The sequence below is a fragment of the Tenrec ecaudatus genome, unplaced genomic scaffold, assembly GCF_050624435.1.
Source record: "Tenrec ecaudatus isolate mTenEca1 unplaced genomic scaffold, mTenEca1.hap1 Scaffold_3688, whole genome shotgun sequence".
In the NCBI taxonomy this organism is placed as follows: Eukaryota; Metazoa; Chordata; class Mammalia; order Afrosoricida; family Tenrecidae; genus Tenrec; species Tenrec ecaudatus.
The window spans coordinates 52,869-71,440 of NW_027459123.1; the positions used below are offsets into that span (position 1 = coordinate 52,869).

At 37.0% G+C, this 18,572-nt stretch overlaps 1 protein-coding gene across 1 annotated transcript in view; it reads left to right on the forward strand.

Moving 5' to 3' along the window:
* Positions 1 to 10,463, forward strand: part of LOC142436499 (thyrotropin-releasing hormone-degrading ectoenzyme-like) — a 30,211-nt gene extending 19,748 nt beyond the window's left edge. The window contains exon 3 of the mRNA XM_075540112.1: positions 9,803 to 10,463. Coding sequence (XP_075396227.1) covers positions 9,803 to 10,060 — 258 coding nt within the window. The 3' untranslated portion in view covers positions 10,061 to 10,463. The remainder of the gene's footprint in view (positions 1 to 9,802) is intronic.
* The last annotated feature ends 8,109 nt before the right edge of the window (positions 10,464 to 18,572 follow it).

Consider the following 18,572-nt stretch of genomic DNA (forward strand, 5'->3'; position numbering starts at 1 on the left):
CCTCAAAAAATAAGGGGAAATTAAATTACTTGTGTTAATTAAGAGGGTTGTAGGAAAACACTTAGCATATGGTGATTGTTCACAGTAATTTTTTGGGCCACTAGAATCAGAATGAGCTATGTAATTAGACAACCTGTTCATAATTATTACTATGATTGACAGTGTTTGGAGCATCTTCATGATTATTGTAAAAGACCTAAGATTATCGTAATTAATGAAAACTTGAGTGATGGATTGATGATAACATCTGCCATGCCAATATTGCACTGTAGCTTTAAGAGGATTGAGTAAGTCTGTGGGAATTCCAGGATTTGATTGCTTATAATCCAATGCAGTGAATGTTCAACCTTAGCATTTTCTCTGAGGTGCTTCAGGTCTTGGCTATTAGGAAGTATGGCACAGGGATCTTGAAAATTACAAAGGATACACAACAGCTGCAGGATGTGGTTGCTGAAGGGACCCACCATGTGACCCACGTTCTCTTGTTTGAGAGCGTGCTGCTGTTCATTGCTGTCAAGCCAGCAGCTCCTAAAGTCGTGAGCCAGGAGTCACTTAAGTCACTGATAAAGTTGCTCAGGACATTCTTATAGAAATAGAGTTGCTTTCTCAGTTCATACGTTGATTCAGACACATTAGCAAACTGATGGCTTTGCAGTAGATGAAAAGTGATCGACAGTTAAAAGAACCCCATACTTATTTCAGATAGTTACTATACAACAGAAAAACACAAACCCATTTCTTGTCCACAAGTCAAATTTGACTCCTGGTGCTCTTATAGGACGTAGATGAACTGCCCCATCCTATGTCCAAGGCCTTAAGTGACCCTGGGTGGCAGAGGGGATAATAGGTGATAGCATGGTTCCTTGAGTTCCGAAGGAGCTTATTACTGAGATCCTGGCATAGTGTAGTGTCATAAGAGAGCTTCCTGAAGTTTCTGTTCATGTACTATTTTCTCTGAAAACTTTTGTCTACAAATACAGAAGCAAACCTTGTGTTTATTGCATTGAACACATTAAAAATGATTGCTTCAAAATTTATTTTTAATGCCCAGTGTATATGTATTTGCTTATACAAGTTTGACTTCAATATAAATATTGTGTTTCTATAACCTATATATGAAAATAATGTATTTCATTTTCTCAGGTGTCTTATTTTAACTGAATTTTGAAATGTTAATTTTTATATACATTGTTATATAGAATCAGAAATTATTTTCAATAGCTATTTTTTAGTCTTACTTTATCTACAAGTATGTTTAAGTTATCTATAAAATATAAATTAGTTAGGTTCTTTTAATATCATAGCACACTTGGGATCCAAATAATTTCTAAATTTCAGAAATATGCATTTATATTATGTGTTTACTTATGGTAATTGAAAAGTTAACTAGATACCATGTCACTGTGAAGCATGAATGAAACCTAGTAGATTTTATTCTTCAATACATTTTCCTCTAGTTTGAATTCTTGATCATATTCTTCTACTTTCACCTTTGTCATGACATGAATAAATCATGAAGAATAAGAGTGGAAAGCTCAGCTGTGTGTGTGTACCTGTCTGTTTTATTTTAACCTTGTATAGTTCTGGGGTTCATGTTAGTAATGATACATGCGGCGAACTTTTGAACTGAGAAATCTTTTTAATCTTGTTCTTATGATAAGATAGATTTTCATAGAAATGAAACATAGATGGCATATTACATCTTATTTCTTTATGGTGTATTCACTTAGTGCCATCGAGTCATAGTGGGCCTATAGGACAGGGTGAAGCTGCTCCTGTGAGTTTCTGAGACTGAGTAGTCGGTACAGGAGTAGAAAGCCTCATCTTTTCTCCCAAATAGATGAATTAACTGATGTGAAATTAACAAGAGCATAAGTCCAGAAAAAACATTTTACCCTTAAATTTCTCTCTAATCGCTACATCATTATAGTTTCTTTATGCTAATAACCTTGCATGTGTCACATGATGTTAACTGATTGTACACCTGTCCACTGTTCTTTACCTACAGGGAGTTTCTTAGAGGCAAGAAAAAGATTGTAGTTATATTTGTTTCTGTAGCCTTTTAGTACTAATACAGCCCCTCTCGTACAGTAAACAGTCAGTAAACAATTAGGTTTAGATTACATTGTTGAATAATTTAATCCAATGTTTTTATTGATCAGAAACAATGGATTAGAAAAGTACCTATATTACGTAAGAGAACATTATGGGCTTTAAAAACATTCAGTGTTTCATAGTGATTAGATTTAATTTACATTTAGAAAATATATTTTGGAATAAGGTATTATTTCAAATATCTAAGAAGGAATACATTCCATTTATTTGGTTATTTTTATACATACATGAATATATATGTATATATATATGTCTATCTACGGGCAAGTCAAGAGAATCGATAGTAGGGTTTCAGTTTACATGAGTTTATTCCAAATAAAACACTTGTAAGCATGTCTCTGTGATGAGTGGGTGACTGCAGAAACATTATTGCAGTGATATACTCTTATTACTCATTAATCATCACTTATCTGTCAAATACTATTGATTGCCAAAGGACAAACAAATATTTCCTAGAAGAAGTATAGTGAGAATGCTTCTTAGAGGCAAGGGTGGTGAGACTTGATCTCAGATACTTTGGATGTGTTGTCAGGAGAGACCATTCTCTGGAAAAGGACATGAGAAAAGATGAAAGGCATCAACAAGACAGACTGACAGCGGATTCAAGCGCAAGAGCAGTGAGAAGGTGGCGCAGGAGCGGGCCATGCTGACTTCGCTTGTATGTAAGGTCCATAGGCGTTGGAACTGATTCGATGGCAGCCACAGTCTGTCGTTGGGGTACCGTCAAAAGGGAGGTCCAACCAAGCAGCGACTTCAGAGACGATCTGTTGGGCCCATTAAATTCAGTCACAAAGTTCAACTCAGAAGGTCATGGTGGTTGTTTGGGGGAGATTCTAAAGGAATGATCCTGATTGGTTTCTCACAAAGGAAACAGGGCGATTACAGGGATGCATTATGAAGACGTTTTTAAAATACTGAAAACTGCATTCACAATGCAAGACTGTGAATTCTGGTTCTTTAATTTTGGTTCTTCCAGACAACTCTTGCTTCCTCCAACGAAATGAAATTTATTTTCTCGATCAGTCTGGATAATAAGGTTGGGGGAAATACTGATTGGATTATGATTCAGCTGTAAGTAATTGCTAATAAAGTTAATCGTGATTACCATACCAATGGGTATAAAACAAGCCATCTCAGAAACCATTGGGGAGAATCACCACTAGGAAGAAAGAAAAGCCAGGAGAGGGGTGTGTCCTTTGGACCCTAAGGTCCCTGCACATGCACTTGATCCAAGAGACCGCCGTGACACCAGAGGAGTGGCAGAGGATCCGCAGCCAGACCAGGGGCTGGATGATGAGACAGACTAGTGGGCTTCCCATACTGCAGAGCAGGGAAGGTTGAATGTTTGGGGGCAGGATGCTGGCTTATGAAGTGGGGTTCTTCTGTGCACCTAATTTAGGGAGCTTGGCTTGTTGACCCGTGGCGCTAGAGCTGAGTCACTTCTGGGAGAGGCTTAGAGTGGGTGACAGATTCTTCGGGCATTTATTGGCAGCCTAAAAGAGCTTTGTATCATTGCCAGAGCAGGGCCGGGGTCCACCAAGAGGCTGAGGGCCAGAGAGGGGCTGAGTATGGGCACTGCAGAGAGGAAACGGTCCTGAATGAACCCAGTATCCTGAGCATTTCTCACATGAATTTAACTTCGTAAAGCCCCTAATAAACCTCATAATTGTGAATTTAGTTTTATGTGGCAATTTCAGTTAGCTTGAAAGTCAGCAGGAAAGCCGAGTCCTGTGGGAGAGAGAGCAATGAATGTAGAGAGTGCTGTGGGGACAGCCAGGACAGGGGTACTAGTTCTCCTGGGGTAGCAAAGTGTGCTCTATTTTATTGGGAATTTTGTTTGGCAACTTTCCCACATCCACCTTACCACCCTGATCTTGCCACTTCAGGCTTCTTTTTATTAAGGAGCCCCTTCAGAACAACAGAACTTCTGCTTTGAAGGTATAAATCGAAGAAGGATGAGTTATTTGGGTAAAGGTGAGATAGAAAGACTGCCACCAGCAGTGGATAGACTTAGGAGGTTTATTGAAAAGCAGTAGCTTCACATTTTAGTAATTTTGCTTATATGATTTTATAGTAATACTTTTTGACTTATCCTTACATCTCTATTTAATTCAGACATGAAGTATATTATTTTGTTTGATCTCCATTGGTTACCCCCAAATTGAATTAAATTTGAAAGAAACAATTGCTAACAATATTTTGTGATCACAAAGCTCCAGTCCATATTGTAAACCTTGTGTGGAGTTAAGAAATGTTGTTTGCCTCTTGTTTTCTTTTTATTCCTCACTCTTAATTCACAGTTAAGTCTCTACCCATGAATATGATAAAGTCACTCCTCTAGATTCCTAGACTTCCATGAGAAATGCTTGAAAACTCTCTCTCTCTCTCTCTCTCTCTCTCTCTCTCTCTCTCTCTCTCTCTCTCTCTGTTCATCCCCAACCATTTATCCCATTTTGTTTCTGATTTTCATTACTCTGCCCACCCAGCCCTGTGTGCCGAAAATATCCCTTTCTCTTTCATTCTCTTAAAAAAGACAACTCAAACTATCACCCCAGGCACCTTCCTGGCCCTTCACCAGGCCAAAGAATATAAAACCACTGCTTTCTCTGTGTAGTCAAAATATATCTGGAACCCACTTTTATTTTGTATGTAGAAGAAATGGTTTTTCACTGTTTGTTTTCACCCCTTTTCCCTTCTATAACTATAGTCTTTGAAGGTAGGGCCCATGCTTTGCACCTCGATGCTCATGACCACCCACACCATCTGAAATGCAGCAGGAGTTCAATAAATAGTTGTAGAACAACACATGTTCTTCTTCTCTGTTCATAACCCCATATACTTACAGTTGAGAGACACTGAGGTCTGAAAAGGCTCAGCATCTTGCTCAAGACCATACAGTGAATGAGAGGTGTTTTTCTTTTAATCAGGGCTATTTTATCAAACTTTGAGCACTGTTAATGTATTTTATTTTAGGAATGCTAAAAGATCCTTTTATGGTTACATCCCTCCTTCTAGATAATTGAATCTTTTAAGCTACTCTGATGTAACCTACATCTGCTGTAGGCATTTCTTTCCTGATCTCTCCGTGCCTGTGCATACCGCACCGTGTCTTAAATTGGGTCACGTTTCACTCAGATCCTCCTAAACTTGGCTTCATGTATCTACCTTTTTTTGATAGTCGTTCAGATTTTTCTCTGCTCTTCCACTCTGACCCTACCCCTTGTCCCTCTCATGATACCCTTTACTTTCCCCCTACCCCCAAGACAGAGTCAAAACCACTGTCTGGTCTTACCCTTTATTAAAATGATTCCATCTCATAATCGATTTAAATGATACTGACCTCTTCCTATCAGTTCTCCTTATCTTCAACCTATCACTAGTGACAGATGCTGACTCGTAGTGACCCTATGAGTCAGAATCAGTAGAACTGTCCCATGGGGTTTCCAAGGCCGTAAACCTTGATGGGAGCAGAAAGCCTGTGGTTAATGGTCCAGTGGCTAATCTGCACTGCCTGGGCTCTTTGTGACGGTTGTTAGACGGGGCCTATGCGGTTTAGCTTATCACGCTTTGACATGTTCGGGTGGAGCTCATGTTGAGATATCAAAGAATAGAATAAATGACTCAGGCATATTTAAGAATGTGATAATAATTCTAATTCTTTCCACATATAATGGTAAATGCTAACGAATGAAATGCTAATGTAAGAAATAAAAAATAGATTCTGACATTACATTGATTTTTCTATACAAACTACAATTTATTGGCAACATTTTGACCATTTCCCTTTGCTCCAGGACTCTGGCTTTCCCTGTAGTTGCCTGTTGTGCATCTCCTTTTGAGTCATGGTCCCTTTCATCAGAGGATATTATAGCTGACCTTGTAGCTTGCCCTCCAAACCAAACTTTCTCTCTGATTCCTGTTAATGACTTCATGGTTTTTAATTTGTTTTTATTATTCTTTCATTTTGTAAGCCATGTGAATCTCTGAGAATTCCGTCCCCATCATTTACAAGTGGACTAAGACATCAATGTCAACTTAATTATCATTAAAGATTATCTCTGAGCTCCACCCATCTTTCATTAACACCTGTTCTAATACTCCACCAAAAGCTCTCTCAGGTACTGTGGCCACTTCCTGTCTCCTGTCTACATACCTCCAACCTCCATGAATACTGCAGTTAAGTTAATTTTACAAAGACATAACTTTTACTGTACATTATTTCTGCTACTGTCTAAAAACCAAACTCTTTAAGTTGGTATTTGAGGATTCAAACAGTGTGGAGTTTGGTGGGTTTTTTTTATTAAATACTTCTACTGGGGGCTCTTACATCTCTTATCATAATCCATTGTATCAAGCACATTTGCATATGTTGCCATTATCATTTTCAAAGCATTTTCTTTCTACTTGAGCGTTTGATATCAGCTTCTCATTTCTCCCTCCCTCCATCCCTCCTGAACCCTTAATACATTATAGATTATTATTTTCATATCTTACATCATCCTCTGTCTCCCATCATCCACTTTTCTGTTGTTTGTCCCTGTGGGAGGCGGTTGTATGTCAATCCTTGTGCTAGATTGTTTTCTCTGATTATAGTTTACCATTTTGAGCTGCTTCCCCTATCCATCTGAGCAACTCATCCTTCAACATGCATTTTCCTATAAAAGAATATGTATCAAAGAGATTACGGAAACTATTTAGATATGCAGATATTAAAAAACTTAATACAGTGCTTGTATTGTAATAATAGGAATCATTGCACCTATTAACATTAAGTCCCCTTTAAACATAACTCAGGTTCTTCAATTTGGCTTGTTTTGCTGATTCTGTGACCATGGTAGACTGGCCACCCCTTTGACATTAAACTATGAAATAAAATTAGCTTTTGACTAAACACCACAGATAGATTTTTTTCCCTACAAAACACAGACATCCATCCATCTTTTCTTGTACTAAAAAGTTACTTTCAGTGTGTCAGTGTGGGCTCCGGATGCCATGCCGGGTCATAGTATAGAAGCTCATTAAGTTTGACTTTGTTTTTAGTTCCCAACCCCTGGTAAACAACAGACAATGAATCAATACTTAGTGATTCCTTTGTTCTTGTTGTTGTTCTTCCTGTTGCTGCTGAGGAGGGTCACTGAAAATTAGGATGCTGTATATAATTTTAAATTTTGTAGTGACATAGGCATAAGTCTTTGTAGAATATTAGTATGTTTTCCCCTTGAGACTCTGAGGTTTTCTGAAATTGGACTTGCCTCTGGCTAGGATCTTTCTCGCTTTCTCCTCAGTTGAGGGTACTCCTTCTTCAGGATTCTGTGAGGGTTTTCCTGCCAGGATTTTTCCCTTGCTTTTCATCTTTATGCACATAAGCCTTTTTTCTCAATTACACAGTATCCTTTTTTCCAACCATGTAGATGAATTGTTTTGCTAATAACCTGACTGTACTATATTTACACATGGCTTATGGACATTCTACTTACCGAAAAGAAAATGTTTGTTTTTTTATTGGTATAAAAATATTCACTGTACATATATAACATAACAAAATTGATATATGACAAAATTTCCTACAATTTGATTGTTTTTATTTTTAAGATTACCATTTTTAATATCATTTAAATATTACAAATTTTTAAAAGGGGCTTACTACTTTTAATATTGATAATAATTTTTAATATTGATAAATGTGTATATTATGTATTGCTAAATATTAGGAACTTGAATTCAAATAAAGCATCATTTTACACTCGGTTTATATACTATAGTTTTAGATTATTTGTGTGAGGAATAGGTATTACAGGAGGTGACCACTATTTGAAGATGTATCTTTTTATCTTCAGAATGGAGATAGCTCACCTTCAGCTAGTACTTCTTAAAAATGTTCACTAGTCAAGTTGAAGTAAAATGATATATTTTATAATTTCCTCCATCAATTCTAAATCAAGTAACTTTTAATGCACATTTTGAAATTACATGAATGACAGGTATGAACATTTGCTTAGAAGTAAATCAATTGTAAAATTGTTTTGAATTGGTGCATGATTTTCCATTATTATATCAATCCAGGTCATTTGTCTAAAGCCTGAGTATGTCTTTTTTAGTAGACTCAAGATGAGATATGTATGTATTATTTTATTTATTATTAACCATTTAAACTATCATATCTATTTGCATTTTATTTAATTTGCCTTGAAGTAGGACGTTTATTTGAGAAGAAATATAGCCTATTTATGCCATATTCTCATATAATTCAGTCAAGTGTAAACTTCTTATATATGGCCTCCCGGGATCTGGAGCACTCCTCTGTAATTGAGAATGTGGTTTGGTTCAATTGTTTCAGCATTGCTCTCTTTGAGAGAATACAGCTGATTTCTGTAGAACTCTTAATGTAAAAGAGGAATAAATAAGCCCAATATATAGCCACTGAACTGTACAAAGTAAACAATGATGAACAAAATATTTTTTAAAGCATGAGAAAAAGGAATGTACACTTACATGTGCTAGTTAACTATTCTTTTCATGGTATATTTATTCTCCATTTCTATTTTATTTAACTCCAGGACTAGTCTTCTCTCAGCTTGAAATTACAACTTGCTCAGAAATAACATACTGTTTATCTGCTGGCTCAAACCTGGGACGCTCCAGGACTGAGCTCAGAATGATTTGAGCAATTTAACTCTGCAGCCTTTAATCTCCATAATGATACTCTTTAGCTCCTAACTGTCTGGGGGCTAGTTAGCCCTTGTTATCCCTTACACCTTCTTTTTGATTTCACTCCTCCCCCCTTGGAGGCAGGAGGCCAGGAGGACTAAGAGCTGCCAGCATCCTTGGTGTGCTGGCGACAAAACCCAAGCCACTTCCTTAAAGGAGGATATATTAAAATCCAAAACAACAGAAAAGTACTTTTTACTGTGTTTTATTTCTACCATAATAAATTTACTTTTAATAGAGTAGAGACTGATATCTCAATGATACACAGAAGAGAAGTCTTGTAATTTTGACTTTTTATAATTTCATGGTAAATTATTATTCTTATGCATTGTTATCTGCTTTGTGTTTGTTATTTGGAATTCTCATATGCATCACATATGTTATATCTTTCATTACTTGTGTTCTCTTCACATTCTTAAGGGGGGAGAGAGAGAGAGAGAGAGAATGTGTGTGTGTGTGTGTGTGTGTGCGCGCTCACTCACAGGGGGCATGGAAAGGGGAGGGAGGATGACCTGTTCACATGGTATTAGAGATTAGTGATACTAAATAGTGAGACAGTACTGTAAGCCTGAAATCTAGTTAGTATTCTTATACTGAATGCACTTACAAAGGCACTGTGAAACCTGGATTGTCGTCTTTATGTTGTAGCACACCCCACGAAGCCTGTATCCTAGCCACTTTCATTATGTGTCCACTGTCCAAATTTTGCTTTCCCCACTGTTAAACAGAGTCAATTTAAAAAAAAAAATCTCTTTAGAGTCCAGAGTAGTTCATTGATTTTGTTTCATGCCGTGCTCAAAGCAGCCGCCTACATTTTCAAGTAACTTAGGAGGCATTTTATTTACTGGGTTTCACTTGAGTCTCACCATCTAAGACTAATGAGCTTCATCAATTAAGTGACACATATTCTGTAGCAGTTGTCACACACATTCTGTCATAACCCTGAATCACCTATGATATTGACTCATCTGTATTGCAGGAAAAGCAGAGGTTCCTGACAGATGTTCTGCATGAAGTGATGCTGCTTGATGGCTTGGCCAGTTCCCATCCGGTCTCACAGGAAGTGCTACAGGCAACTGATATTGACAGGGTGTTTGACTGGATCGCATACAAAAAGGTGGGAATAAATAAGACCCAAATACCGCTTGGCTGTTTCACAATGCAGGGAAGTCAAATTGCTTCATGCTGCGTGGATTCTATGTATTGCCTCCTCCTAGCAGATAGAAATGGACTGTGAGCTGGAAAATATGAAGTTAGTAGGCTCATGCCACTTTAAGAGTTAGGGCTTTGTTTTATAAAGTAGAAGACCAGATATGATTATTTGCCAAACCATGCATAGAAATATTGGAAGTACTAATGAATAAATGTTTGGAGACACAATATGAGATTGCTGTACAAACGGTGTTATATAAACGTCAGATATTATTAACAATAAGAAAACAGACTAGTATAGTGACAATTATTTTTCAGTGGTAGCTCTTAAATATTTGTTTATTTTGGTTGGCTAATGTAGAAGGATATAGGCAATGACCTGCTATGTATATTTTATAAACAATATGGGAACATTTTGGGAATTAAGCCTTTTATTGGAAATAAGAGTAATAAACAAAAACTAGAGATGAGACTTAAGATGATATAGTGTGGGGGTTGAATGGTAGTTGTTCAATGGTTAAGTGCTCAGCCAGTAACCAAAAAGCCACTGGATGGATCTCACCAGCCCACTCTGAGGGAGACGGGCGTGGCTCCTTAAAGATACACAGCCTGAGGAAGAGAAGGGCAGTTCCCCTCTGTCCAAGGAGTCGGGATTGGTTCAATGGTAGTGGATAGGTTTCTTTGTTTGGGACAATAATTAGACTTAGAGCTAGGATCTCTTGCATGAACTTTTTTTCTGTAGTTAGCTGGGCCAGGATAATGATGTTTCTTTGTACCTCTCTCCCCCGGTTCTGTTTTTAACACTAGCATGTGTCTCATTATTTCTTACTTATATGGCAATGAATTTTGTTTTACTGGAGCTGAAATAATTGTTAAAGTAGGTTTAATGTCTCCAGTCATCAATTTTAGGATGTTATGAATTGTACCCATTAGGATTGGTTTGTACTTTATAGATTGAATATTGTTTCTGTTTTATTAAAATTACGAATACGGTTTTCTAGAAAACATATCCCTTTTTAATAAAAATGCTTTTACTTTTGCATTCTAGTAGTGACTGTCTCATTGCCAATGAGTTTATGTTGACGTATAATATATAAAAATATGAACTGTTTTAATAGAAACCCCCATGTACAATTACCCATCAGTGCAATGATTAAAAAGTGTGTTTTGGTGTTTTATTAAAATAGGCGACATTAAGTTCTGTGTCATTAGAAGTCTTTGCGTGAAGACCTATCTGTGCACAACAGAACAGAGCACCAAAGTCGTTATGTTTGAGTCCACTGTTGCAGCCATTTTGTCAGTCCATCCTGTTAAGTGTCTTATTCATTTACAATGACCGTGTCTTTTACCTCCCATGATGTCTTCTTCTGAAGACTGGACGCTCCTGATTCAGTCTCACCAGGCGAGCTTCGAAGAAGCATTTTGGCTGTATCTTCTAAAAGACTTTTGCTTGTGATGGCATCATTCTTTCAGTATCCTTTTCCAACCCTCTAATTGTAAACGCATAAATCCTCTCTGATCTTCCTTTATTATGAACTAACTGAAGACACCATGGCATGGGTCTGCATGTCTGATTCCTCAAAGTGACGCATTTGCTCTTTCACTCTTTAAAGAAACTTATACAATAGATGTGCCCACTGCAGTATGTGACTGTCATTTGATTTCTTGGCTGCTGCCTTTATGAGCATTGAGTGTAGATCCAATTATATCTCTGATCAATGAAATCTTTCTACCGTTTATCCTGATTGGCTTAGTTGTGAGGATTCATGTTTTTTTAAATTGAGTTGTGGCTCATATTGAAGGCAGTAGTAGGTCTTCAACAGTAAGTGCTTCAAGCCCTCTTTTCTTTCAGCAAGCATATTTCTTAACTTGTATGTTGCCAGTTGTTAATGAGGCTTTTACAGATTCTGATGCCACATTATTTTCCATCTCATCCAGGCTGAGGATTATTTGTTTCACATACATGTTGAACGAGTATGGTGAGAAGGTCCAGCCCTGATGCTTACCTTTCCTGATTGCCTGCATACTGTTCCCTTGTGCTGTTTGAATGAGTTAAGTGTTCCTGAATTCCCATTATTTGCAGTGTAATACATAGTTTGTAATGGCCCACACTGTTCAACATCTTTTCATAGTTGTGATACACAAGTAAACATCTTTCTGGTATTCTTTGCTTTCAGCCAAGACTAATTAGACATCAGTAAAGATGTCCCACGTGCAGCTCCCTGACGATGTTGAATTATCTTCAGCAAAATTTTACTTGCCAGTAAGAATGGGCTCAAACATGGATATCTTTCAGTTGGTTGGTAGGTTATGCCAGTTTCTTGAGGTACACTAGTGAGGGCTTCTACTGCTACATGAGAGTTTTAAAGTGTTTACTTTGATATTTTTCCAATTTCTGAAAACTTGTTTTTAACTTCCACCTTCAGTGAAACTTAGGCTTCTTTCAGTATCACCTGTTCTTGATACAATGCTACCTACTGAGTGATTAAATACAGACCAATCTTTGTGATATGGGTGCTTTGTGTATTCCTTCCATCTTCTTTTGATGTATATATAATTTAATATTTTGTCTGTAGAATCCTTCAATTTTAACTGGAGGCTTACTGTTTTTCTTCAGTTCGTTCAGCTTGACATCTGCTCACCCTCTTCTGCCCTTGGGGCTTTCCAACTGTAGGACTTTCCACATGTTGTTAAACTGTTTTCCGCTGTCTTCTCAAGCTGCCGTGTTTGGTTAAGATCTTTTATTATCTCTTCTTTTGAAATGCACTTGTTTGTCATGAAAGATGTCAGGTCCATTTCAATTTTACTTTTCTTAAGCCACTCACACCAATATGGAGAAATTTTTCTGGTGCTGTTTTGCTTTTAGAAGAAACATAATATATAAAAATTTCTCGCACTTATTTTTTCATTTCTACCAGTTACTTTAGCTACTGTATGCTCAAAAGCAAGCTTCTGAGTCTTTTATGACATTGATTTTGCTATTCTCTATTTTCCTGTCTTTTTAATAGTCCTTTGATGTTATCCTATATTCATCTTTTCTTTGGTTCTTCGTGTTCAAGGCAGAACATCTAGAGATGATCTTTAAATTCAAGTACAATATACCAAAAAATTGAATTCTGATGCTAATGAACCTGTATTTAGTTTTCTCAGCTTCATCCTGAAATTGCCTATGAGGTTTTTGGTTTGTTTCACAGTCAGCCCCTGGTCTTGGTTTGACTGATGCTATTGCATTATTTCATTGTCATTTCACGCAGATGAGGTCATTTTCATTCTTCCATATTCTTCATGGTGAAGTCTATATGGACTGAGGCTTTTTATATTTTGAACAAGGATATTTGCAATAATGAAGTTATTGCTTTTAAACATATTTTATTATATGATTTCTAGCATTCTTTATCACTAAGGCCATATTTTCCAATTATTGATTTTTCCTTTTCATTTCCAACTTTGGAGTTTTAATCATGAATCACTATCAGTGCATCTTTATTTTATATTTGTTGAAGTTCAAGCTGAAGAGTTATGTGGTTGGTGTATGAATTTGAATAATAATTTTGCTGGCTTCATTGTCCTTGGTAGATATCATCCTATCACAGACAGCGTTATACTTCAAGATAGATCTTGAAATACTCCTTTTGATATTATCTACTAATCAATTCTCTTGAATTTGTCATACTAGAAATAATAATCCCTATGACTATCTGACAAAAAAATATTGGTCAATATTAGCCTGTTTTGGCTGTTACATATCTAGGATATTGGACTTTATGTGTTTCATTTCTTTTGTTTACAACTTCTAATTTTTCAGAGTTTAATTCACATATTCCATGTTCTTTTGAAGCTGTTCCTTCTCATTGTGAGTTGAGCCCCACCAGTAAATGAAGGTGCAGAAAGATGTTCTCCATCCGTGTCATTAGGTTAACTCTAACTTGAGGAGGAAACTCATTAAGATTTAAAACATAACTTTTTTAATAGAAAAAAATCCAACCTCCTTGCTTTTGGGTTGATTTTCAATTCAATTGAGCTTCCTCATAGGGTCTTCCAGGCTGTGATGCTTATGGCAGCTGACTGACACATCTTTTGTCTGAGGAACAGCTTGGGGTTTTAAACCTCCAACATTTTGATCAGCAAGCAAGCACTTTAAACAACAATATGCGGGTTGGTAGTCAACGTCTATATAGAAGTCATCTTACGGTTCCATGTTGAGCTGGGATCTGCATGGTTTGCAGTTTGGAACCACCAGGAGCTCTAGGAGGTCAAGATGGCACTCGACCCCCCTAAGCAGTTCCCATCTTGGAAACCCACAGGGGTCGCTGTGAGTCATCATCACCTCCATAACAGTGAGTTTTTGTTTTGTAATATTATGTACACATCAAAGGAGCTTAACAATAGTTTAATTCTCTTTCTTTCTTCTTGTCAGTTTTGTTATTTTTCATATATTTCCTTTATACAGATATATTTAAAAGCTAATAATATATTGTTATTATTCAATTATTTAAAATATATTTTAATAATAGGAAATATCCTATATGTCTATCTATATAGTTTCTATTTGTTATATTCTTCATGAATTTGTTTTTTATTTCTTCTGTATAGCTTCACAGCCTTGTAACTTTATGGAGTAGCTGTATTCTATCCTTTAGGGCCACTCTGAGTTAAAATTGATTTGATGGCAGTGGGTTTTTTGTTAAAGGATTTCTTTAACATTTCTTGTAGTGAGAATCTGATAATAATAAATTCTTTCAAATGCTATGTGCCTGAAGAAATATTTAATTTTTGTTTTGTTTTTGAAAAATCATGAGGAACCAATGGAGAGTTTAAAAAGGAGGACTAAGAATTACATTTGTATTTCAAGAAAAATATTTATAAAGGTGTTATAGATATTGGAATTAATAAAACAAGTATGGATATCATTAGAGTACCCAGCATTTATTTTATTTTATTGTAATGTATTATGTTGTTACATTCAATTAAATTTTACTTCTGTGCCTCTGTACTCGTCTTCCTTTGTGTCTCAGTTGCTAGTCAATTTTAACTTCTGCCAACGATCAAGCCTCTCATTACATAGATGTTATGCTAGATTATCATCTCTGTAGTTATTTACTTAATAATTAATCTAATTATTCCCACTTCTGTTTCATTGATCTTCCGGAATTGTAACGTCACCCTGATTTAAATATTTTCATAATCTTAGGATAGAAAGAGGAAGAATGAGAACTGTTCTGTGAAAACAGGTTAGTTAGCTCAGTAATCTTTCATAATAGTTTTAAAAAGAGAATAAATGATAAAAGTGCAATGAAAACAGGAAAGCACTGTCCATAAACCGGAAAGACTGGAAAGGATGGATTGAGACAGTCTCTTTGCTCTAAAAGCACAAAGAGAAATAAGAATCAATGACCCAATGGCCTGGATGATGAGAGTGAGAAAATGCTCATTAAATTTACATAAGATGCTAAGTTGGAAAGGTTTAGTGTAAGCTTAGAAGTGAGAAACAGATTTCTAAATGACAAGCAAATTTAAAGACGATCCTTTAAATGTGAACGTATTTCATCACTTATATGAAGATTACAACATTTTAGAGACCAGCTACAATGACAAAAACCAGAGCTGAACAATATTCACAAGGAACAAATTTTAAAAAATAGACATTTTAACTTGCAATGTTCTGGTGGTATAACTAAAGTTTTTAAATATTCATGTACCTATTAGATTAAACATATCTAACTTATATGTCTTCTACACAAATGGACATGAAAAGCCATCCTGTCCTTTAGAACTGCTGGTTCTATTGATACCAGGCTCCCCATCTATAGCATTACGTCATCCAGACCCTGGTTAATAATCGGGAAAGTGCACAGATTAATTCTATGCACAGAATGTATTGGTTCTATAGAACAGAAATGAAATTAGAGAGTGCTTTCTCAAGAATGTTGTAACCTAGTGAACAAAAACCCAAAACCAAACAGTGCTGTGAAATCAAGTCTGACTCAGAGCCACAGTACCTTCAACAATAAATTGTTTCTCAAGCCAGTGATTACTTAAATTATATCAGTTTATGGTAATTCCTGGATACTTCACAATACTCTTCAGCCCCCCCTTTCTCTCATTCTGTTTGCCAGGACATTCTGTCAGCTCTCCCCTCAAAATAATTCCAGAGTTTGAACCCTTTTCCTCACCAACAATATTGCTATCTTGTTCGAATGACCAACCCCTTGCCTTAGTCGTAAGAAGCTCTGGTGGGGCTCGAGGTCAGCAGCAGTTCGAGCCCATTGCTTGCTCCATGGGAAAAAGACGAGGCTACCTGCTCTCAGAGGTTTTCAGTCTCAGAAACCTGTAAAGAGTCACTGCGAGTCAGGACAGACAGCATGTCAGTGGTCTTTGTTTTCTTTCTTCAGCATTTTCCCAAATAGTCTTTCTGGAACTAATCCTGCTCCTGTACAGTTGAATTTTAACCAGTCAGCTTGATATATTTTTTTACCCTTAAGTCAGATGCCATCTTTAACTGTTAAGGCATTATCTAATGTCAAAACTTTTACAATGACTCCCTACCAAAGTGGGGATAAAAGCCAATCTTTACAGTGAACTCATAAGACCCAACCTCTGATCTCCACTCATCCAAATCTCCCCAACTTGCCAGTGACCTTAACTTCCCTCTTCCCTCTGTGGTTTTGCCTCTTATGACTCCCTTCTCAGGTCTCCTTTCTCACCACGCCCTGATTTCTGATGACTACATCCAGTTCGCTCCCAGGGTCAGGCCTTTGTGACGGGCTGTCTTCTCTACGTAGAGTTCTATTTAAACCATTGTCCTGATTCTGTTAGCTGTACCGCATCTTCTGTGTAAAAGCCACCTTTTCAAAGACGACTTCCATGTAAAAAATGACAGCGAACACGTTCATTCTTCATTTCCCTTATTTTGATTCATACATCAATTTGTCCCTTAGCATTTGTCACTTTATAACATATATATTTTTTATTCTATATTATATTTACTATGTCTACTGCTCTACCCCTGCTTACTAACATCCCACACCTCCACTGTAAATGTTCTAGAGAGATATTAGCCCGTACTATTCACTCATGTGTATCCAGTATTCATTAAATGGTATACAGTATATATTTAATAAATACTGATTGACTTTAATTAAAGTGGCTATCAGAAAAAGCAATATAAGCAAAATGCCATGATATTTATGAGAGAAATATCGCATCTTTTTATAAGAATTAGAAAAATGAGTTGGTATTTGAACTAGGATGAAGACGTTAAGGACATAATGTCATGTCAATTCAGGAGGGGAAATGAAGATTGTTTTGCCCAAGTATTTTGTTCTCTAATGGGGTCTCCTGGGTCCTGTCACATTTAAGCTGACCCCTCAGCTTTGACCCCTGGGGACCTCTTTTCGTTCACTTAGCTCTCCTCCTGTTCTTTGAACTCTCCGCCTCGGGCACAATCAACTTCCGAGTTCTGCAACTTCTTCCTATTCTGTTTTTTTAATCACTTTATTGGGGGCTCATACAACTCATCACAATCCATCCATCCATCCATTGTGTCAAGCACATTTGCACATGTGTTGCCATCATCATTCTCAAAAATTTGCTTTCCACTTGAGCCCTTGATATCAGCTCCTCATTCCCCTCGTCCCCCCACCACTTTTCTGTCCCTCATGAACCCCTGATAATTTATAAATTATTATAATTTTGTCATATCTTACATGTCTCCCTTCACCCACTTTTCTGTTGTCCACCCCCCAGAGAGGAAGTTATATGTAGATCCTTATAATTGGTTCCCCCTTTCTACCCCACTTTCCCTTCACCCTCCCAGTATCGCCATTCACACCACTGGTCCTGAAGGGATCATCTTCCTGGATTCCCTGTGTTTCCATTTCCTATCTGTACAAGTGTACATCCTCTGGTTCAGCTAGATTTGTAAGGTGGAATTGGGATCTTGATGAGGGGAGGGGAGCATTTAGGAAGTAGAGGAAAGTTGTGTTTCATTGTTGCTATTCTGAAACCTCATCTAAACAATCCTTCTTCGCCTTTGCTGTCTCTATCCATAGTCTCAACTACATTTATACTATCAAATGTAGTTAATGACTGTTTTGTTCTCTTCATGTTCCCATACATGGCGTATATATGAGGGGGTAGCCCCCCAAAGTGGAATTTTTTCAAAGCTATGTATTTATTAATTATTATTATGTTACAAAACAACCTTATGATCTTTAAAGTACTCTCCATTAAACTTAATACATTTGTCAAATCTGTGATTCCATTATTGGAAACATTTTCCAAACTCATCTGTTTGGATGGCTGACTGCACCTCCCTCATGTTTTTCTTCACCTCTTCTGTGCCTTGAAGTTGCTGCCCTTTCATGTCCTTCTTCATTCGTAGAAACAAAAAGAAGTCACATGGAGGTAGGTCAGGTGAGTAAGGTGCGAGCGACAAGAGAGGCATGCTGTTTTTTGCCAAAAACGGGTGCACTGAGATAGCTGCCTGAGCAGGTGCGTTGTTGTGGTGGAAATCCCAGTCCCTCGTCTGCCACAAATCAGGTCTTCTTTGTCATACACTGTTACATGATCTTGTCAGACCCTCTCAGTAGAAAGCT